The sequence below is a fragment of the Sceloporus occidentalis genome, unplaced genomic scaffold (assembly GCF_023333645.1).
Source record: "Sceloporus occidentalis isolate IW3139 unplaced genomic scaffold, rSceOcc1.0.p SCAF_2, whole genome shotgun sequence".
NCBI lineage: Eukaryota > Metazoa > Chordata > Lepidosauria > Squamata > Phrynosomatidae > Sceloporus > Sceloporus occidentalis.
The window spans coordinates 63,546,244-63,569,353 of record NW_028316982.1 but is presented as its reverse complement, the minus strand read 5'-3'; the positions used below and the strand labels follow the sequence as shown (position 1 = coordinate 63,569,353).

The 23,110-nt window shown below is 42.1% G+C and overlaps 1 protein-coding gene across 4 annotated transcripts in view; it reads right to left on the bottom strand.

Annotated features, from left to right (window-relative positions):
- Positions 1–23,110, bottom strand: part of LOC149318478 (E3 ubiquitin-protein ligase NEURL1-like) — a 184,839-nt gene that overhangs the window by 70,449 nt on the left and 91,280 nt on the right. Inside the window, exon 1 of one of the 4 annotated variants that reach the window (XM_089509801.1) lies at positions 14,958–15,188. The exons of the other annotated variants lie outside the window; for them this stretch is intronic. Coding sequence (XP_089365927.1) covers positions 14,958–14,991 — 34 coding nt within the window. The 5' untranslated portion in view covers positions 14,992–15,188. Of the gene's footprint in view, positions 1–14,957; positions 15,189–23,110 lie in introns of those variants that run through there. 4 annotated transcript variants of the gene reach the window in all.

Here is a 23,110-nt window from a genome sequence, read left to right as displayed (position 1 = left end):
TTTCATTATTTTCCAGATTTGTATACAGCCATCTGTCTTTTGACCCATTTCCTTCTACTCTCTTTCTTCCACCACATTAGATTAACTTTAATGTTCCCAAGGCTTAGCTTGTCCATTTTATCACATGTCTGGGTAATTGTAACCACTTTATAACCCATTACCATTTGAATTTAGAACAAATTATTTGTATCTTCTTCTTTCCATCTGCACTATACCCAGAATCTCATGGCTTTTCTTCAGACAGTTAACCTCTGCTATTGCATTTTTTAATCTATCTTTTTAAAAACTGAGTTTCCAGGACTTTAAATAATAAAATAGTAGTCAGCTTATCATACATATTTTCACATACCCATTTCCACCTCAAATAATTTCTCTTTCCAATATAGCTGACAGTGATGAACACATAGGTACTGCTATACGCAAAACAATAGTTTATCTGCCGTCCCCCTTTACTATTGTTTCAGACAGGAGGCAAAAACTGGGTGATGTCCTAGTGTAGAACTTGTGGACTTCGTTATTTTATTTATATCCCCCTTTCTCCCAATATGGGACCCAAGGCAAAGCACCTTAAAAATACATTTTAAAAAAATACAATTAAATTAAGGGTCATCTATATAATAACAGATGTCTATACTTTTCTCCCAGCAGTTTGAGCACTAAGGGCCTAAACAGACAGGCAAGATCCCACAGGCCAACCCCATGATACCCTGTCCGCATTTTTCCTGGAGTTTAGACCACAGACTGGTGCAGCAATGGGCGAGGACATGCCAACCCATCAGCTAACCATAGATCTGCCATCACCATCAATCCACTCTGGAGGTCCCCACTGCAGCCTATGAGGGTGGACATGTGGTGCCTGTAAGTACAGAGTATGTTCCAAGCCACAGTTGAACATTAAAGCAGTTTCTTTATCCAAGCTCACCAATTGGTGCCATCTTTCTTACTTCAGCTACATTAGGAGACCGGGGAGAGGGGAGTCACACTATACAATTATAGAGTTATTATTCCACTTTTATTGAAATGATCCTATCCTATGGGATCCTGGGATTGATAGTTTAGGGGGGAGCATTTAGAATTCTCAGTGAGTCTGCCTCACTTTGTTGTGCAGTAGAAGGAGAAATGGGAAATGAATTGTATTCATCACAAATTGGAAATTGTGTTTCCTGCTCACAGTATTGCTCAGTTCTCCTTTGCTTACCACATTTCACTCCCATTTCCTTGGTCTTTACTCATTTGTTTTTCCATGGTTCCACAGTATCAAGGCTGCATAGGCCTTCAGTTTTGTAACAGAGATCACAAGCAGATATTAATCAAGAAGGATGAAAGACACAAAAACATTAAAATCACCTTCATATCCTAGAGGAGAGCCCTCTCATGATTAAAGTCAAATGAGCTATAAGCAAGAAGAAACTAAAACTACATGAAATATAACTGGAATATTCTGCAAATTATGCTTTACTCCAGTTTAAGATGTAAGACCAATGACAGGAGAAGTAAAGGGTTATAGTTGCTTGCTGTAACTTCAGGATAGCTGAATAATATGCTTCTTTCCTGTCAAGATGCCATCTGATGTCAGGATTTTGATCGAAACCAGATGTTTTTTCCAGCTATAAAATAGATATGTACCTGATCATTCTCAGCTTACTATACACAAACATATCTTCTACTTTTCCTGTGTAGATAAAATAAGAAAGGACACAACTCTGACTCTGCAGCCCCACACGTGCTAAGCATCCAATATTCTCAGGCTGTTAACATCTTTTGTCTGGGATGTCCCTTCTAATAAACAATTTGAGGTGGTTATCATAAGAAGCAGATTTTGTGTGTCATGCAGAGACAGCAAAAGCACAAAAATCCCCATCCAGCATGACTACTAGTCATGTTGGGTGAGGGATTCTGAGTGTTGCACAGTAACCTTTTAAAGCTCTGGTTCCAAAGGATAGATATAGAGATAATGTGCTGCTTTGGTAATTACACCAGGTTATAAAATAATTTTCAAAATAATTAGTTTTAAATACTTGGGACTAATGATATCACCTTGGTAATTAATTTTCCAATCAGGTAATTAATCAGCATTGTTCACCTCCAGTTACTGGGTTAATCTCAAACTATAGCCATCATTGCTGTTATGTTTAACTTCTCTTCCTACTGTTTTCATGAACCCAATGCACAGGAATTGGTGCACCCTAGAATACTATAGGAAAACATAGGAAAAGTGATTCCACCTAAACATTAGGAAGATTCAAAAGTGGAACATACTACCTCAAAGTGTAGTGGAGTCTCTTTCTTTGAAATTTTTAAAACAGAAGCTGGATGGTCATCTCTCAGGAGGGCTTTATACAGTATGTATTCCTACCTCGCAGGGGTTTGGACTATATGGCCCTTGTGGTATTTTCAAACTCTGTGATTCTATGATGCAGAAGGTAGATCAGGATCTACTGGTAGATCTCAGTGACTTTAAGTCAGTAAAAAATTCTGAATCCCAGTTATTCAACAGCAGAAGCATGAACCACTACTACTATTACTACTACTACTATTACATTATACTCACCCCATGACCTCTAAATTAGACTACTGAAATGAAGAAAGCCTGGGGTATGAAAGAATGAGGTTTTGTTCAGAGGGACTGTGTTGTTCAGAAGGGCCTCCACTCAGTTTTTATCCCTGTGTTCATTATTCTTTGACACTATGTCTTTTCCACCAGATTCTATTTGATGGATCTGGGGCTTCTGAGAAAAAAAACAAAGTGCATCCCACCACCAGCCTGAAATCTGCACAACCCTGAACAAGTTGGTGAGTTAGTGCAAAAGGTGAACCTTAGTGCAAAGCCCAGAAATTCATCTGAATATCATTCTCCTAAGTGAGCAAAACTAGTGAAGAGGAAAGAAGACGCTAACAGAAGACACAGAGTGGACATTTTCTCATTAATGTTGGAATAAGATTCAATATAACAAAAATCAATGTGAGCTGCCATGAAATAATGTGTTCTGTGACCTCGCTTCAGAGTATACATAGTATATATAGGCTGGTGTGTGCCACTTTCTTCAGCAGAATAAATGTTTTCATCTAGAGAATCAGCTGATTAGTCTGTATTGGAAAAGGTTTGCTGTAGATATGAGATATGAGACCTGGCTCAACACTGGGACATGTCTGCTGTAAACAAAGAGCAACCACAACAACAACAACAACGTAACATACATATCTGTTTTCACAGCAAACATGCTACAGGGAAATAGGCAGTGAGGAGGTGTGCCTACTGCTAACTTCCTTCACCACTTCCTTGCCTCTCTGTGTAGTATACTTTGTAGCAAGAAAAATGAAAGGTAATTCTTTGGAACACTTTGGCCCACTTCTCCCTTTTCCATCATCTGTTAGGGCATCTCCTCCAGTAGAAAAGAGAGAGAGGAAGAAGAAGACCGAACACACATGTGAGCATGTTTTCTCAAGTTTTTCTATGGCGGGATACAGACGGGCAGGGGAAGACGTCTTGGAGGTGTATTCTGCTGAATACGGAGCCTCCAGACCGCCCACCCCGGGGGTGTGGCTCAGGTGATGGGGCTTCCACATGGGGGGCAGTGAAGACGCCTCACCTGGGGCCGTTTCTGACCCGCAGTTTCCAAACCGCCACCTTGGAGGACGCTGCAAAGAGAGAGGCAGCTTCCTCACGGGCGGCCAAAAACGGGGCTTTTTTTTTCTTTTGCCGGCTGGCGGATGCGCAGCTGCGCAGCTGCAGCGCTAAGCAGCGGCGGCAAAAAGCCTATGTGCACATTTAAAGTGCCCAAGCCCCTTTAAAACTTTTTCCCCTGCTCTGCCCAAGAACAATGGTGGTCTCCTGCCAGCTGGTGATCAGCTGGTGTTGGCATCCTTGTCCTCTTGCACTTTGCCAGTGTCACCAGCATCATGGATGCCTCCTCTCCTTTGGTCCCCGCGCTCCTGCTGAATCTGCAATGCACAGCCACAGCTGTCGCCGCTGCCACCGCTGTCCCCCTGCCATCCCCCATCACCTCCCTTGTATATATGTAAATATTTACAGTTTTAGTGGTTTTTATTGTTAGGTGAAAATGGCACAGGAATGTGTGTAGGGGCTCACTTTAAAGTCCAAACTTTCCAAGCAGCGCATGCGTACATGTTGCTCTAGGGTTAGGGTTAGGGTTAGGGTTAGGGTTAGGGTTAGGGTTATGAGTCTTAAAATGCGCTGCAGCTGTGCTGCAGCTTCCACACCTGCATGGCAGCTGACGCTGCAATTAAAGCCTGACTGCAAACTGCGCATGTTCCAGGACCCCGACTCATTATGCGACGCAGCAGACACGGAGCTTTTAAATGGGCAACTTAAATTAGCGGCGTAGCAATTCTGGCGTACCGGTGCAGCAGCTTACAGATGGAGCTGCGCAGCTGCGCATCAAACGGAAAAGAAGCGGAGAAAAGCAGCACCTTTTTAATGCCGCTTCTTCCCGCTTGGGGCGTGCGGGGGGCGTGTTCATGGCGGCATTCAGGTAAGGCCCGTCTGAAGGCTCTACCTTCATGATGTCATGAATACACCCCTTTTTGCCCGTCTGTATCCCGCCAATGTTTTTTCTGATCTGAACACAATAATTTCTTTCTAGCTACAGCCACAATTTAAAACCCAACAAAGCATTAAGGCACTGAAAATACTGTTATGAAAATACTGAACAAGCAAAGCCAGTCAGTCATCTTTTTTGTTAGAGAAATAAGTAAGTAAGTAGACCTGTTGTGGGTCAGAGCAGGCCCACCTCATTTTGCTGCCTTAAGCACTCTCATGCAGTCTTTTAAAGAAACCAACTAAAAGCTGAGTGGAAATTTATTTCAACAGAAGCAATGGGATAGGTGCTTCCACCATACTCCAGTTGTTGAAGGCAAAGGGTTAACTTAGGACACACTGTTCTGTCCTCCAAAGAGAGGAACTGTCAAGGGTTTCAGAACAATCGGGGGAAAGACTGCTACTGCTACGTCTCCAACTCCTTTGCCTGCCTTACTTGGTCTAATAATGCCAACCTCTTTACTGGAATTGCTAGGGAGTAGTTTCATAGTTTCATGATTAGAGTCAGCATGGTGTAGTGGTTTGAGTGTTGGAATAAAACTTTGGAAGACCATATTTATAAATAAACAAAAAGTTTAATAGGACACTACTATCCCCCCTGATTTTCCCAAACAGAAATATTAATACCCATAGAATTTCTCATTTCTTACAGTGAATATCAATTCCAAAGAGTACTCAAAGTGCTGCTGTCTTCATGAAGTTTTCATGGTGGAGAAGAGTGCTAAGGATTCCATGGACAGCCAAAAAGACCAAAGAATGGGTCCTGGAGCAGATCAAGCCAGAAATCTCCCTACAAGCCAAGATGACAAAACTCGGGTTGTCATACTTTGGACACATCATGAGAAGGCATGAATCACTGGAAAAAAACAGTAATGCTAGGAAAGGTAGAGGGATGTAGAAAGAGAGGAAGGCTGCATACAAGATGGATGGACTCTATTAAAGAGATCACGAGTATGAGTTTGCAGGAGTTGAGCAGAGCAGTGGAGGACAAAGGGTCTTGGAGATGTCTCATCAGCAGCGTCACCATTGGTCGAGATCGACTCGAGGGCAGTTAACAACAAAAAACCTTGGGTGAGTCACACACTCTCAGCTCCAGAAACCCCTGTGATATGGTCATTTTATGGTCACTTAAGTTGGAAATGACTTGAAGGCACACAACAACAAAAGGGCTAATAAAAAAAGAATTGTGAAACAGGTTTTTTAGCAGGCTGTGATGTTCAACACAGTGTAACCCTGTAGGTCCATTTGACAAAATCACAAGATTATAACAAGATCATGGATAGTATCCCTAGTTTTAGTAAATGTCAACAACAAACAAAATGGAAACAAAAACAAAAACCACAGCCTATTTTTCAGAACTATTCTGTTTGGAGATATTTTAAAATAATGCCCTGTCATCTATATTATTTGAATAAAATGTGTGTATCTTCTTGGAACATGTGTGGCGTCCTTTGGAAACACAGCTCATTATTTCCTACACTTCAAGTTGGTGAATATTTACCCAATTCTGAGTAAAATATAACCATAAAATAGTTTTATGTCCAGAGATTATCAAACATTATTAAACGGGTATTTTAACAATCGTTTTTAAAACTATAATGGTTTTGTTTTTGCAAGCTTACAAGTGAAATAATTACAAAATATATTTGCAAGAAGAAGTTATACTCACTTGTGCACAGAACTGTGGACTAACAATGAACTTAAAAGAGAACAATTTAAACTCACAAAAGGTAGAATGCAATGATATAGTACAAAATGAAAAATTAAGACAGGGAGTATTTGTGAATAAAATACAAGAGGAAGAAAGTCTATGCTACAATGTTACCCAGAGAGCATAGTATCATCTTACACATGAGGCTCCTTTCTACTCATACTATAACCATACTAATTGTATTGTACTTAGAGGTCAGACAAATGTATAAACTGCAGAAAAAATGGGTTTGTTTGCTTATGAGATTGACAGAACGTTATTGCTGTCTTCCATGCAGAGGTACATAGTAGGGAGGGGGACATATGGTCTTCAGATGTTGTTGTACTGCAACTCCTAACAGCCTCAGCCACCACAGCACTGGTGATGATGGGAGTTATAGTCCAATGACATCAAGAGAGCACCCTTCCCTGGAATGCAGCGATCTACTGCTGAAAGGGCCCTCTGAAGTAAAGTTCCAAACTGTAAAGGACCTATCCATGGTGCTAAACTTAATACCCAAAATAAAATAACATCATAACTCATTTGAAGCTTGAAGTAAAAGCATCACCCCACTGACATGGAAGCCAACAGCAACCAATGATGACAAGGATCATGTTTTCACATTCATCTTTAGTGTGTCAGATGTAACCTTTTCTGAGCTGAACTGATTTGCAACAGTTTTTCATGTCTTGGTTGCATCACAATTAGACTATTACAATAGAGTCTATGCAGGGCTACCCTTGAAGAACACCTGCAAGCTACAGTTGGTGAAAAATGCAACACCTATCCCGCTAACCAATACTAAAAGATATTTACTGGCTATCAGTTGTTTTTCAGATTCAGTTTAAGGTCCCAGTTTTAACCTTTAAAGCCCTAAATAGTTTAGGGCCTAGTTATCTGAAGGCCCACTGTATATTTTAATTATGTTATTGTGCTTTTTAGTGTTTTATTTTTTGTTGTTTTGATCCATTGTACACCACGGTGATGCAAAGATGAAATAAAAATGCTGCAAATAGAAATAAGTATTTGGTCACAGTAGTACGCTGTATGTGTTTTCACATAATGGATCATGCTAGCAGAAGTCTCTGTGCAAATACTTCGTGGATTTTGACTACAGAAAAAGCCTCACTGAATTGAGTCAATAGAGTCCATGAGATATGGAGAGAAACAAGCACCTAACATTTAACAAAGTTGTGTTTTGTTTTTGTTACTCTCGAGGGATCAATGATATAGTCTCATGACTAGAAACACAGAACTGGAGGGGAAAAGGAGTCATGATGTCTATTTCTGGCTCTGTTGAAAACTGGCTGCACTTCCCTTTATGCTATTTTCAATGCCATTACATTGCACTCCATTATACAGTCCATGTTTACTATGGACAGCTGTTATACTGCACAATAACTGGCAACCAATTACCATAAATGGTATAATAGCAGTGCACTGTGCCTCCTTCCCAAGGGCAGATGTTAACATACAAGTCCCCTCCTTTCTCCTCAACCAACTGCAAAGGGATTCTTTTTACAAGGATTCCTGGGCATTTTCCTTTTCCTTCATTAGCTAGTTTTTAAGTCAAATCTCATTTCCACAGTCATAGCAAATGCAGCCATTTCACGAAACCAATATCAGCCCTGGCAACCTTAGGCAGCTACTACAGGCTCAGAATTGTGGAGTGGCCCATTGCCTTTCTTCCACTTTCTCTTCTTAACTGATATAAGAAGAAGAGCCCAGCTTACTACCTCCAAGAAGGCTGATCTAGTTCAGCATCCAATTTCTTATCTCACAATACCTCCCAAGGAAGCCTATGGGAACGCCACAAGTAGAACACAATGGCAACAGCCCGTTCCTGATACAGTTCCCAAGAAAATGGCATTCAGAGGCTGCATCTGCACTGGAGAAACAGTCCGGTTTGACTGCTTGACTGCATTGCTTGAAGGCACAATAACAACAAAAATAGCAACAACAAACGATTACTATACTCTTATAGTGCTACTATTCCACTTTGACTGCTCTAGCTGCCTCCTGTTGCATTCTGGGATTTGCAGTTTTAAGGAGGGGTATTTAGAATTCTCAGGCAGAGTTCTCTGCCTGAGAATTCTAAATACCCCTCCTTAAAACTGCAAATCCCAGAATGCAACAGGAGGCAGCTAGAGCAGTCAAAGTGGAATAGTAGCACTATAAGAGTATAGTGTGATAAACACCTAGGATTGACAAGTTTGCTTAAGAGTCTTTGTTGTGGAACAGAAGGCAATGCTTGCTGATACTCTCAGAGAAGACTGAAAGATTAGCAAGACAAGACATATCTTTGCAACAGCCTTGTTGCTTCTTCTTTGGCAAAAATTGCTATTCTACATGCTTGGTAACTTTATGTTTAATAATGCTTAAGCCAAACCGTTTACCCTAAGAAACATTGCTAATGTCCTGCAATTACCTGCATCTTGCCATTTGCTCCCCTCCATCTCTTTTTAAAAACTGGGTGTTATAGCATCTATTTTCTACTTTCAGACATAAAGTCTAATATTAGATATATGACAGTCTGTTGTAATATATGTCTTGGTTATTATTATTTTTTTAATCTACTATCCATTATTGACTGTACTGCCTGGAATGCTGCCACCACAGCCAGGTGGAGCTCAATTCAGTCAAGGCAGGCAGCTAATTCCATCCCCAAACACATGAAAACACATTAAACTACCCCTACCCAACCTCCACTGGCACCCCAGAACCCCATACTACTCCCAAACACTTTCGTCACTATTTTGAGAGGGACTGCAGAAGAAACCAAGGTATTTGGCTTGCTGTGGGATGTGGCAGCCTATGAGAGAAATTGGCCTTGGCCCCCATGCAGTTTTTGGCCCATATTCTAAATTGTCCGAGCATGAACTGTTCTTACTTCCTCATTTTACAAATTAGCTTGCTTTGTCTGATAATTGGTTATTTGGAAGTAAACATGGCTTCATTTGAAAGTCGAATTGTTCAGGCACAAAGCTCAAGGAACCAAACTGCTGGAAACATATCGTGCAACTTTGGAACAGAGGAAGAACCCCATTAAAACTACACTAGCCCTACCACTTCCCTTTAGTGTATCCTATACATGTTCTAGAAAGTGTCTGAAAGAAGAAACTACACAGTAAAGGCTAGTTGCCTAGTTTCCTTCCACTTATCATTTCCCACCCTCCAGGATATATATGATCCATAGGGAAGGCCATATGATTGGCCCCAGTCTCGTGGGTCTTGAATTAAACTTCTTACCAGAGCATGATGGGAAAGCTCTCATGTGGGAATGCCTCTCCATATATAATCCACTCCACACTCTCAGATCCTCTGGGAAGAACCTACTCCAGCCACATAAGACCAGATTAAATGCAACTTCCCAGAGGACTTTCTTTTCTGCCATTCCGAAACTGTGGAATGACCTGCCGGAGGAGATCTGTCTTATCACCACCCTAGACACCTTCAAGAAGGCTGTCAAGATGGATCTCTTCCAGCGGGCCTTCCCAGACTGACCTCCCGAAGAAGGATAGCCCCATCCTCCTTTAACAGTCTGTTCCAATTTGCTTATTGTAGATTATGCTATTGATGTAACTATTTTAATTGTTGAATTGTTATTATTTCTAAGGATGGGAATGTTTAGGGGTTAACGCAGGGAGAGGTGTGAAATATAAATAAATCTTATTATTAAATATTATTATTATTATTATTATGAATGGGGAAAATTTAATTTTACTCTGCATTCCCCATGGATGGTGTTAGAGGCACTGTTAGTTACTCATGGTAATCCACAAGTGAAATTTCAAACATGGCAGCCAAGCAACTGTGTAATTTAGCATTATTCTTCTGCCTCAGTGCCCTGTTCAACTGTTATACAACTGCAATCAGTCTTCATTAATCAACCATGTCTTCATGTAATAACTAAATACATTTATACAGCATAATCTCAGTAATCCTCACCACAATCCTGTAAGGTATTGCATCTAAAACAAGAGCAGACAAAAGTATAGGTTTTCTAATATTGTTGGACCTCAGCTCCCATTCGTCACCATTTGCTGTGCTTGCTAGGTCTGGTAGGAGATGCAGTCAGAATAATCTGGAGGGCTCTATTTTGCTTACCTCTGATCTAAGGAACTTGTGGCTATATAGCGATATGAATGATAGATACAGTTCACAGTTTAATATTGAACAATGTGATTTTATGCAAATTAATGCAGAGTGATATTCACTAACCAGAAAATAAATTCAATTGAACATAATGGAAGTTATTTTGAAACAGACATCAATAGGATTGCACTACTAGAGAATATTGCACTATTAAACCACCCACATTCCCCATTCATGGTGCATGGCACATATTTATACAAGCTCTTGCAAAGAATTCGAAAGCCATGGTCTGAATTGTTTAAAACAAGATACTATCTTGAAAAAGTTAAGCAAGAGGACAGTTTTCAGTTAAGCAAGAGGACAGATTTTGAAAAAGTGATTTTAAAAGAAGATAAGAGGCACAATGTCCAAAACATAATCTTATTATTGAAGTCAGAATGCAAAACAGTGAAAAACTATATAAGCAAATGAAGTAAAAAAGCAAGCATTCAGTATTATTCCAACACTGTAAACATGAACTGAAAAATATCAATGACTTCTGTTGTAGACAAAAATTGCATCAAAACAATATGATATATTGCCTTCAGAAATATGAACTCAATAACTCTTAACTATAACCATGAAGAATGAATAATAGAAATTGGTTTCCTTTTCTTTAGCCATAGTATACATACCCCTTAACAGTTACACACCAAGCAAAATTTAGAAAATAATTACTGTATATACTCATGTTTAAGTCTAGAGATTTTAGTCAAAAAAATGACCCCCAAAAGCTGTGCCGACTTATCCATGGGTCAATATAAGTACTATACTTTAATACTTATTTTAAACAGGAACCATACCCTGGTGAAAGGAAATACCATACAGTAATCTGCCCTGGAAGCACCGACCTCCCTCTATTTATCTCATCCATACAGCGTTTAGTATAAGCACAAACATTTGTGACCTTGTTTTCCTTTCCATCATCCTCTCCATCCATCCTTTGTTACATGCCCCTAAATTTTACCCTTGACTTATCCATGGGTCATGTCAAAATCCCTAATTTTGGCCCCAAAACCTGTCCTTGACTTATACATGAGGTCAACTTATAGTCGAGTATATACATAAATGGTAGGACCAAGAATTAATTTGGCCCCCTAATGTGATGTTTTGGTTTGAATGCTGGACTAGGACTTCGGAAGATCAGGCCTGAAATATTTAGCAATGGAAACCCACTGAGTGACCTTAGGCAAGTCACACTCTCTCAGCCTCAGAGAAAAGCAAAGGCAAACACCCTCTGAGCAAATCTTGACAAAAAAATCCCTTGATTGGTTCACCTTAAGGTCACCATAAGTTGGAAACTTGAAAGAACACAACAACAACCTGTTCCTTCCTACCTGCAAAACAAGAGTTTACAACAAAATATATGGAAGTTGTATGGTTACTGCAACCCAAATATTAATATGCAAAATACCTTATTATGTTCCATGTTCAAAGGAAAGGAAACTCTATTGTTTACATATGCAATTAGACAAATTAAATAATTTTATGTAAATTAGAAAAGGTAGACAGAACCAAATTAAAATATATTCTAATTGCCTGCTCACATATGTTTATTCTTCCATTCCATTTCACATTTAAATTATTTAAGTAAACTAAAATAAAATTTAATATTTACAAAAACCACAGGGTTTAAAGCAAAGTTCCAGCTGACTGCCTGGTGATCTTGAATCCCTGCAGCTCAATTCTTGGTGGGAAAACATATCATATTCCACATCCACCATTTTCACCAGCTTCAGTTAGTCTGTGATTAGAATAAATAGGCCCTGTCTGTTGGATCTCTGTTCTGTTCATAATGCAGAGACTGCAATTGTAAACAATCTTGCTTAACTTCATCCAATAAGCAGTTCCCATCAAGTAAACATGCATAGGAGTGTAATGTTTAGAATTATCAAACTTTGCTCCATTCTCATGGTGTATCTCTGCCTTGTGCTTCAGGTAACCTTCTCAAAACACAAGCCAGCGCACTTTTAGTTCTCTTATTCTGGTGTTTTTTTAATCATATGTAAAATAAAAGTGTCAGATGTAAGAGTATATCACCAAAATAAACCACCGCTATAGATCTGTCCAAATTTCCAATGTAAAACTATTGCTATTTTGAAAGAATTATTAGTGTGTATCATTGCCTATTCTGTATTTGGTAAAGATTTATACTTTATTTTAAAGCAAGAGGAGATAGAAAGAGGTGAGAAAAGAGTGCAGGGGGAATCAGGTCAACCTCCAATCCAATGGATCAGTCCATGTAATCCAGGACACTATAGATTAAGCAGAAAACAGATGCACTGCAGGAAGATTCCCACAGAGTAAACTGAAGTATAGCATCAAGCAAACTCACAGAACTAAACAATTGCATCAAAGGAAAGTAGCAACTGCATCAGGGAAAGCTCCCCAACACACACACAAACAACTCAAATGATCAGTCTATCAGATCCTGGAGAAATCACTTCGTGGCCCACGATATAAGAACCAGCAAGACCCTGTGTGAATCAAATATATCTATCAAGGCATCCATAGCTTGAGGAGGAAGGCAGAGTATGATCCAACCTCCTGTCTTCTTTCAGGCAATAGTACTTTCTACTCCCTCCCGAGAAACTAATGGAAAGGATGAGGGAAACCAATGTTGCAGTATTCCATTTGCTGACCACAACCGATGCATGTGAAGTTAAATCACAAGAGAGTATTCAGAAATGTGTCCAACTCTGACTTTTTTCATTGACTTTCTTCATTCCCAATACAGTTTTGCATGAGATTATTATAAACAATAAACTTTATGCTGATTTCCAGGATAATCTTTTGGTAATTGCCAATTTATCGCCATTAATCCTACAGTTTTGTTTAACCTAAATAATCCTCTCTCATTTGCACTGTGAACTTTATGAAGTGTTATTATGTCTCTACACTAAACTAATTTTTTTTGCAGTATTCATTACTTCATAGAAAGGTAAAACAGGTGCAGATGTAGTATAACCACACTATGACTTATTGCCACTGAATAGGATTTATAAGACAATTCCCAACAAAGACCCACATTAAACAAATTCATCTAGATTTCCATACTTTTAGTTCATCATAAATTTTAAGCAGTTAACAGTTTAAGCAACTGAGGAAACTCCAGAACATCTGCCAGGATATCTCTTTCTTCTTCTTCTTCTGGTATGACAATATATTTGGGTTATTTTGCAAATAATATGTGGCACGTGGTGTGGTTGGGATAAAGATACAAATTGGTTTAAGAAATCTTGGTCTAACACTGAGAATGAATAATTAATACTGTATATAAAATTCAGTGTAATACACAAATAAACACATTACTTGAATAACTGTTTGAAAACTGTAAGAAACTATAGGGGAAAAAGAATAACAACAGCTCAGACACAGATACTGCATTTAGAGGGGAAATTATATATCATGCACCATCACATCTTTTATACATAGGCAAACTTACAACGTAAACATACAGTTTACATTTCTGTCTGAAACTGAACTTTTTATATCCTTACTAAAATAACTTTCAGATGTAAAATACACATTCCACACAATATTTTAAAAAGTTATCAAGGAAAAAAGAAAGAAAAAGAATTGGCTCTGCATTAAAAGCATTATGCACCAAAGTTGTTAAGATTTTTAACTGACTCTCTCTTGGGTCCCATTCTTGGAGAATGGTGGCATACAAATAAATAAATAAATAAATAAATAAATAAATAAATAAATAAAGCACTATTTAGTTTCATCAGTTTCAGTGGTTAACTCTCTCATTAATAGACAACTGTGCTTAATCTGGGCAGAATTGCACCCATTTTTCAAAACCAACAGATTCCTTTAAATTATATTCTATCTTAAGTTTTATTGATTCACTTCTTCAAAACACACAGGAGGAGTATGATTTGGGGCATCATCCTAATAATATTTTCCTCAGTGTTAACCTATCTAGAACTCTACAATACTGCACCCACTACCTCCTATGCTCTCCTGTTTATTATACTACAAAGACACCCAGCCAGCATACTGTACTAAATGGATTTACAATGAAGTAGCCCATTTGAGCCTCTAGCTGTGCTGTAAACTGATTACTGTTACACAGAAATACACCGAAAGGAGAATCCCACAACTGGGATAATCATAAAAGATGAAATCCCAATCCATTTTCTTAAATGAGTGCTTCCTCTGACACGTTTTAAATTGTCCAGCTCTTCTCTCAACACTATACAATGCTCTTTTATTTTGCTACAGCATATCTGTCAATGCACAAAGCAGAATTCTATAGACAAATATTTTGTCTGAAGCAATAAAACAAAGGCAAATAAGGAATGAGGTTGGTTCTAATTCACGCACCCATAGGGATTCTGCTTTAAATAAGAAAAATCTCTCACAATTACATTTTCTTAGAATAAAAAGGCACAGAATGAGAAGCAAAGAGAAAAGATTGACTGCAGCTCTGTTGCTGTACCTCACTTACCTTTTTGAGCCATGTTGTCCCCTTGAGGCAGAAGGGTCAGGCAAAGGGCAAAAAAAAAAAGCCTAGCCAACATTAAGTATTTGCTGTCTAAACATTACTGCTGCTGTCCAGCTCCTTACCGTATAGTGTGCTTCTGGTTAGCTGTCCCCCCATCGTACTGCGCAAGGTGGCTTGGCTACCTTGCAGTTTCCTCTCTCACTGGGCAAAGATGCAGAACTCTGAGCGTGCAGTCATTGTCAGCATGCAAGATACATGCACGCTCCGACACAGGGAGATTTAATGACTCTCCATAAAAACACACTCATGAACAGAATGACAGAAGCCTGTGATCAGCCTCCACCCACTTTCTGACCCTCTCAGGCTCAGCAGTAAGCAGAGGCATATGTCACGGTTATTTACATAAGGAGGAGACTTGTGACTCTGAAATAGCTAGAGAAGCTCAAAGAATTTTGCACATACAACATCCCAGCCCCAAAGCAGCTCAAGGGCAACTATACATGCCCCATCTACCAGCCTCTATTCTGCTTTCCCTAACCTGGGCTCACAACTCAAATAAATCACTAGGAGAAATTATAGTGGATTTCTTGGCTGTTTAAAGTGGTGGCTGCCTGCCTAGTTCCCCAATCCCAAGTTACCCTTGCTTCTGAGCAAAACAAAGTCTTTGCCTCTGCAAATTTCACTGCAAATACAAGACAGATTTGTTTATAACTCAGAAGTCTGGCTGTCAATGAAACTTGCTTTCTACTACCATCACTGTGTAATGTAAAGATAGAAACAAAGTTGGAAAGAAAGAAAGAAAGAAAGAAAGAAAGAAAGAAAGAAAGAAAGAAAGGACATGCATTGTATAAATCCTAATATCAGGAGGGGAAACTCAAACCAGAATAGTTCTATTACCAGACATCACTGGTCCAGATTCCTCTTCTGGTTAATTATTAATAATTTAAGACCAAGGGAGAAGTTTCTGAAAGGCAGGATGGTTCAGCCTGGACTGCAATAGCAAAAACATTTTCCGCCACCCCCCACCCCCCAGCTTTTGTGCAAGGATTGCAGGCTCAGCTCAGACACAATGTAGCCTGTGCTTCAGTCCATTACTTCTGCTGATTAACTGCAGTGAACAGTTAAAAGCAGTGAGTTGTAGAGATAGGTTGGGGGGGGGGGGGGAGAGAGACCTCCAGTCTTCTTCTCCATGATGGCTTGAGCATTTTCTCTTTTGCCAAAGCCAAGCTGTCAGTTTTCAGACATAACCTCCAGCTCAACTGCCACAACTTACTAAATCAACAACAACTAAATCAAACTAACTTGACACCAAAGTTCCAACCCACAGAACAAACTCCTTGTTGTGTGATTGTTATCCATCACTTACACTGCAGGTTAGTAATGCAGAAGGAAGGATGGGTGGGGTACTAACACCTCCTCATGGTGGGGTACTAACACCCACTGTCCTTAGGTATGAGGGAGTAAGGACAGAGAGAAATAGATTAAATTAATGCTCTGAAAAGGAATTAGGCCTCATCTTGTCCATGTCTTTGGTAAGTTCCTAACATCTATAGCTTAGTTTAACACACTTGCCAGTTTGAAAGTATGGCTGGCAACTCTGATGTTCATTGGCCAGTGGCCAGGCATTGGGACAGTCAAAATCAATTAGCAGTGTTCATAATCGCTGCTGGCTGGTCTCCGGCTGGTCCACTGACACAGCACATAGACAAAGAACTCCCCTGAGGAAATGTACAATGCTTATACATTGCCCAGTTAATTATGTGCAAACAAGGAGCTTGGGCATTATTACTCCAAATATGACATGGAGGTATTGTTGTTGTTGTTGTATTATATTTATTTTTATCTCATCTTCCTCCCAGTACAGGGACACATGGCTTGGCTCAATCATAACACTAACCAGAATGGAAGGTTTAGAACAGGGGTAGGCAACCTTTTTGAGCCGGGGGCCAGGTTGCTGTCCCTCAGACAACTGGGGGGCCAAAGCCGGGGTGTGGAGCTTCCACCCTCCAGGAGCGGAGCCGCATGCCGGGGGCGGAGCTTCCACCCTCCAGGGGCCAGGCTTCCTCCTCTTTGCCGGCCCCTGACGGGGCCCCAGGCCCCGTCAGAGGCCGGCAAAAAAGCCGGCGTGGGCCGCCAACGCTCGAGGCCTCCCCCTCTTTGCCGGCCCCTGACGGGACCCCAGGCCCTGTTGAAGGCTGACAAAAAAGCCGGCGGGGGCCACCAGCGCTGGAGGCCTCCTCCTCTTTGCCGGCCCCTTTGCCGTCACCGGGGCCCTCTTGGAGGGCCCTGGCCACCGCAGCGGGCCTCCTAGAGGCCGCCGCCAATGGCGGTGAAGTCTCGTGCAACCTTTCCTGTGGTTGCGCGAGACTTTGCCTCTAGGCCGCCACTATTTTGTTTCTCAAAATGGCTGTGAAGTCTCGTGTGACCACATGAAAGGTCGCGCGAGACTTTGCCACCATTTTGAGAAATAAAATGGCGGTGCCCGGAGCGCCAAAATGCCACAATCGGCGGCGGGTGGCGGCAGGAGTGAGCAGGGGCTGGCCGAAAGGCCTCCGCAGGCCGGAGGTTACGGACCCCTGGTTTAGAAGATACACCCATCAGAAAGATGGGCAACAGATTTATTGTCTTTGCATACACTGGAAAGTCCTGACTCCACCCAGATACAATATTATCCTAGAAATGTATGTTGAGGCAGTGGAACTTAGTCCCAGACAAGTGTAACTGCACTGTCCTAGATCACAGTAGTAAGTCAAGGTGTGATTATCTTCTCAACATTCCACAGATCAATTTCCACAATTCTTTCCTTTTATTTTGCTCTTAGTACCCTTAGTGCCCAGAGTGCCCCTATCTTGCAGTATGCAGCAGTAGCAGCAGCAGCAACAACAACAACAACATTTCTGCCTTCTTCCCAGTTCTGGGAGTCATGGCACTTTACAAAGTTATAAGAGGCATTTTAAGGGGGAGGGGGTTGAGACTTTAGACTGTATCTTTAACCTTGTAAGCCGCCCCGATTGCATTTTGTAGAGAGGCAAGATATAAATAAATTTTATTATTATTATTATTATTATTATTAAACAGAATTTAAAGCAACTGAAAAATTAGCTCATAGAGAACAAATACAGTCAGTTCTCCATATCCTTTGATTCTTGATCCATGGATTCAACTATCCATGGCTTGGAAATATTTTTTAAAATATAAAAATTCCAGAAAGCAAATCTCAATTTAGCCATTTTACTATGTATTTAATATATTTTGAGTATCCATGGATTTTGGTATCCATGAGGGGTCCTGAAACCAAACCCTAGTGGACAGCAAGGGCTTACTGTACAAACTATACAGCACATTATTAAAAGTCCTTTCCCCATCAGTAGTTAGGCGCGTTACAGACCGTCCAAGGGGGCAGCCTGTATCCAGTCATTCCCACTGGATTGGGGCCTCAGCTGCCACAGCGGCAGCCTCTGAGGCCCCGATCTGCCACTTTCCAGGCCGTGGGGAAGCGGCAAAAGGCCACTTCCTCGTGGCCTGGAAAGGGGTGTCCTTGGGGCTTCATGCCCCAAGGACACCCGATGGCGGCAGGGAGGAGGAGAAAGGGGCCGCTTGGCCCCTTTCTGCCTTGCATTGCTGGCACAGCCATCTAAAGGCTGCGCCAGCTATGCAAATCCTGGAAGGAGCTCCAAATGGAGCTTCTTCCTGTGCTGCGAAAAGGGCGCCCCAGGCGCCCTCATGCAGTGCGAGGATGTCACTTCCGCGCCACCCTGTTTGGAGGCAGCACGGTGTTGATGTCCCCATGGCGGCGCCCATGTGTATAGGGTGCTGCCATTTTGTACGTCCCCAGGACGTACTAAGGTTAGGGCATCCGGAATGGACGTCCTATCCTAACCCTAGTACGTCCTGGAGACATACTTTACGCCCATCTTAGTTCCTAAATGCTAGTTGAAACAAAAAAGACTTTGCCTGTCTTCAAAAGGATACTATGGAGGGCACCAGCCTAGCCTTTCTAGGGTGGTGGGTCCAGAATATGGGCAACAGACACTCAGGAGATGTTTTTTAGAAGACTGTAAAAAAACATTAATTTTTTAACAAAATATTATTCATACTTTAGTAAAGAGATTGGCCATATGAACAGATGGAAGCAGCACTTGAAAACACTGGAAGGAATACTAATGAATGATAATGTTATCTGGACCTCCCATAAAACATCAATGAAAAAGCCATGGTAATTCTGTAATAAATCTTAGTGTAGAAGCACCTATATAGTGAGACTTTGGCCTGTTATAGATGGGCTAAAAAGTACGTGCAGAGCGCGTACTAGGGTTAAGACGGGGCGGTGCTTCTGCACCGCCCTAACCCTAGTGCGCGTTGTGCGCGCACAAAATGGTAGCAGCCATTCCACACGGCCGCCGCCATCGATACGTGATGACCGCGCCACCTCCAAACGAGGCGGCGCGGTTGTGACATATTGGGGTCGCGGCAGGGTGCCTAGGGCGCCCTTTCCACAACCCCGGAAGGAGCTCCGTTTCGGAGCTCCTTCCTGGTTTGGTCCGCTGGGCACAGCCTTCAGACGGTTGCGCCCAGCAGACCAAAGGAGAAAGGGGCCAAACGGCCCCTTTCTCCTTCTACCCGCTGCCGCGGGGTGTCCTTGGGGCTTGAAGCCCCAAGGACACCCCTTTCCAGGCTGCGGGGAAGTGGCCTTTTGCCACTTCCCCGCAGCCCGGAAAGCGGCGGATCGGGGCCTCAGCGGCTGCCGCTCTGGACACTGAGGCCCTGATCCGGCGGGGAAAGGTGCGCCTACAGGCCGCCCCAAAGGGGCGGTCTGTAACGCGCCTTTGTTATCTGTTTGGGATTTGGTTCCAAGATCCTCTATGGATACCAAAATCTGTGGATGTTCAAGTCCCATTATATACAATGGGGCAGTAAAATTGTCTCCCTTATATAAAATGACAAAATCACAGTTTGCTTTTAGGAACTTTATTTTTGGAGGGGGGGGATATTTTCAAGACATGGATAGTTCTATCTGTGGATGCAGACTCCATGAATATGGAGAGCTAACTGTGTAAATAATATTCTTATTTAATTAGACGGTTATGCAGAGACAAGTGTTTGTATGTTTCTGCTCTTGAAAAAACAGCCACCAATAATGAGGAAATAGCACTATGGTGTTTTTTTGTTCATTGGGCTAATATACTGTACATCAGATGGGATATAAAATTAATGTAATAATTCTACTAAGTGCATTATGGTAAAAAAATGCTTAAGTATATTATTAAGCAGATCTATGACTGTAATAAATTATTGTATTGAATTGTATTGTACAGTACTTTAGTGTATCTACCAATGGTGAGATATGCTCATATAGTTCTAGATCCAATTGCTATCCCAACTAGAGTAGACAGATTGAATCAATCAGACCTTGGTAAATTAACACTTACATAAATTCCTCCCCCACCCATGGATCCACTTTAGATGAGATTAGCTAGTGGATTGAGGCCACATTCTAATTTCAACACATAACACAAATGAGGATATTATTATTATTATTATTATTATTATTATTATTATTATTATCCAAAAACAGATTGCATAATCATTTTGGGCAACTCATTTCAGTGTTGAGCTGCTCTTCTTAATGTCTACAAATCTATTTCTCTAGGACTCAAGACCATTGTTCCTTGTCCTTAGATAATCAGCTGCACTAGTTATAGACACTTTCTTGAGTCTGAAAGACATTATATGCCAATTACAGGAATATTCCTATAAAAAGCATATACAAGTCCATTTTAAAAATGCCATATGATTAAAACAGAGCACTAGAGATTTTTTTTTTTTTAAGTCACGTTAATTCCTGGTTCTTTAAACTCTGAGAGAGCTTTCTTCACGAACTCCTCAGGGTATATTTGCTAGAGTTCTCTTTTGCTGCAGTCTGCATATCTGCAGCATTTTCTTGGCAGTCATATATCCTGCTCATTTCTATTGCTGCATTACTAGCACTGCTGCAAGAGCAGCTCTGCAGCTGCAATGCTGAAGTTGCAGGATCAGCAACAAATCTCACTACAAAAATATGCGTAGAGAGACCAGAACACTCTGTTCACAGCAGACCTTCTTTGCATACACAATTAAACTGTCTGCAAAACCAGTTTTCAATTGTGTACATTAACAATGTTAGTTAACTTTAGTAAGTTCTAAGAACAACTATGATCCCTATTCTAAAAGTGAATTAAAGTAGCACTGCAGTACAGTAGTTTATGGCAAGGCATGGATATAGGTGGGAGCTATGCAAAATGAGGGCACTGTCTTCCCAAATAAGAATTCTGCACTCCCCACTGACATTTCCCTTCAGCACAGTGGTGTTCTGCACCAGGGTGTCACCCAATGTGTGTGTGGGGGGGGCATTGGGGGCAGGACCAAAATGGCTCACCCTCAACTCCCTGCCGAGCGTGACTTTGCACACATGTAAAGCTACACAGACAGGGAGGGCTAGATGCCTGGGGCCTCTCCCTCCCTCCCTGCCATGTCTTTACACATGTGTAAAGCCACACTGTGCAGGGAGGAAGGGGTGACTGGCAGTGGTGTTCCTAATATTAGTGTCATCCACTGCAGGTGCCTGGCAGTGTTGGGGGGGGGGGGTGCCATCCATCCAACTACCCACCCAGGGCTGCGGGGGAAGGGGAATATGGCTGGGCAAGTGCTAGGCAGGCAGGCAAAGGCTCCTCAGGATTTGAGCTCTGCTAGCCTGCATCTGCATCTCCTGTTGGGCCCTGAGAGGCCACAGCCTCGGACAGCCCACTGCGTGATGTGGAAAAACCCCAGGGACCCATTTCCCTTGGGTGTGGAGAACTCTGGCTGCAACAGAACCCAGACAACCAGTTGCAGCCCAGCAGGCAGGCTGTCACCCGATAAAAGAAGCCCCCGCATCCCTGTGGCTGGTGGGCAGCAGATGGAGAGACTGGCTGGCAAGGCAGGCAGGTGGGGGAGGGAGGGAGGGCATGTACGGGTGCACCGGAGGGGCATGGGGAAGGTGTGTCATATGCATGGCTGAGAGTGCGCAGGCAGGGGGAGGTGAGCCTGCTTCCATCTTCTCACAGATTTCAAAGGGGGGTCTCTTTAGGACCCCATTGCTAGCTGGAGGCCAAAGATCCCTGCTTGCTTGCCACTTTCCTCGTCCTCCTTCCCTCCTTCCCTCTCTCTGTCTTTGCTGCTTCAAGGAGGGCAAGATCCAGCCCAGAGTTTGGCAGACACTCCACAGCCAGGTTCAGTCCCACGGCACCCCAATGAGGCTACCCATTTGGGCCTCCTGGGTCACCAGATTTGGGGGTGGCACTAGCTGGCAGAGGGGCCTCAATGGACAGCTCTGGACTGAACTGGAAAGTGCACTTCCTGGACAGGTGGACAAGGTAGGCGTGGCACTGCTCTATGATGGATGGCACAGGGTGAAGGCCAGCTGATTCCCCCCCCCCCCCCCCCCGCAGGCATGGACATATAGCAACACAGGGAAAGACACACTGGGCAGCTCCAAGCATTTACACAAATAGCTCCCAATCTGGCGTGACTAGGCAGGAGTGGAGGTGTCCACAGGAGTCTGGAGTGCCCTACCCTGCCAGCCCTGGCATTAAATGAGGCATTGAGGAAGGTGGGAGGGGCATGCTTGGGCTGGCTGAGGCAAGCCAGCCAAGGCACTGGGGATAGGTGGGAAGGGTGCATGTGTGCATGCACTCAGCCCTCCTTTCCCCCTTGATGGGCACATGGTAGCAGAGAAGTGGGGGGCAGCATCCCCCCTGCAGTGGGAGGAGGGACCAACTGGGTGTCACCCCCCCTCTGTTGTGTCACCTGGTGTGATCTGCAACCCCCGCAACTCCCAATGATGCTACTGCTACAGCACCCAAATTTCTAGCATCGCAGTAACTTAAAACCTCAGCTCAGCCTTTACAAACACATTTTAGGCATCCAAAGAAAGGAAAGAGGCAAAGGTATCAAGGGTATATGAACACAGCAAGTATGAGTCCTTGGTACAAACAATTTTCAATGTCTCTTTCTTTGCAGTGTTGGGTATCATGCAAATTAACTACTCAAACTTACAATACAATAGCCATGCATCACACATACATGTAAATTACAAGATTTCCACAGGCTTAATGACAGGCAACTAAATGCGTGGATACACTGGACTGAAAAATGTTGCAACATGATGTTGCGTTCATGCATATATTTATTTACTTGCTGAACGCTCATACTAATATAAATGAACAAGTCTTCAAGGTGCCACAAGATTATCATACTT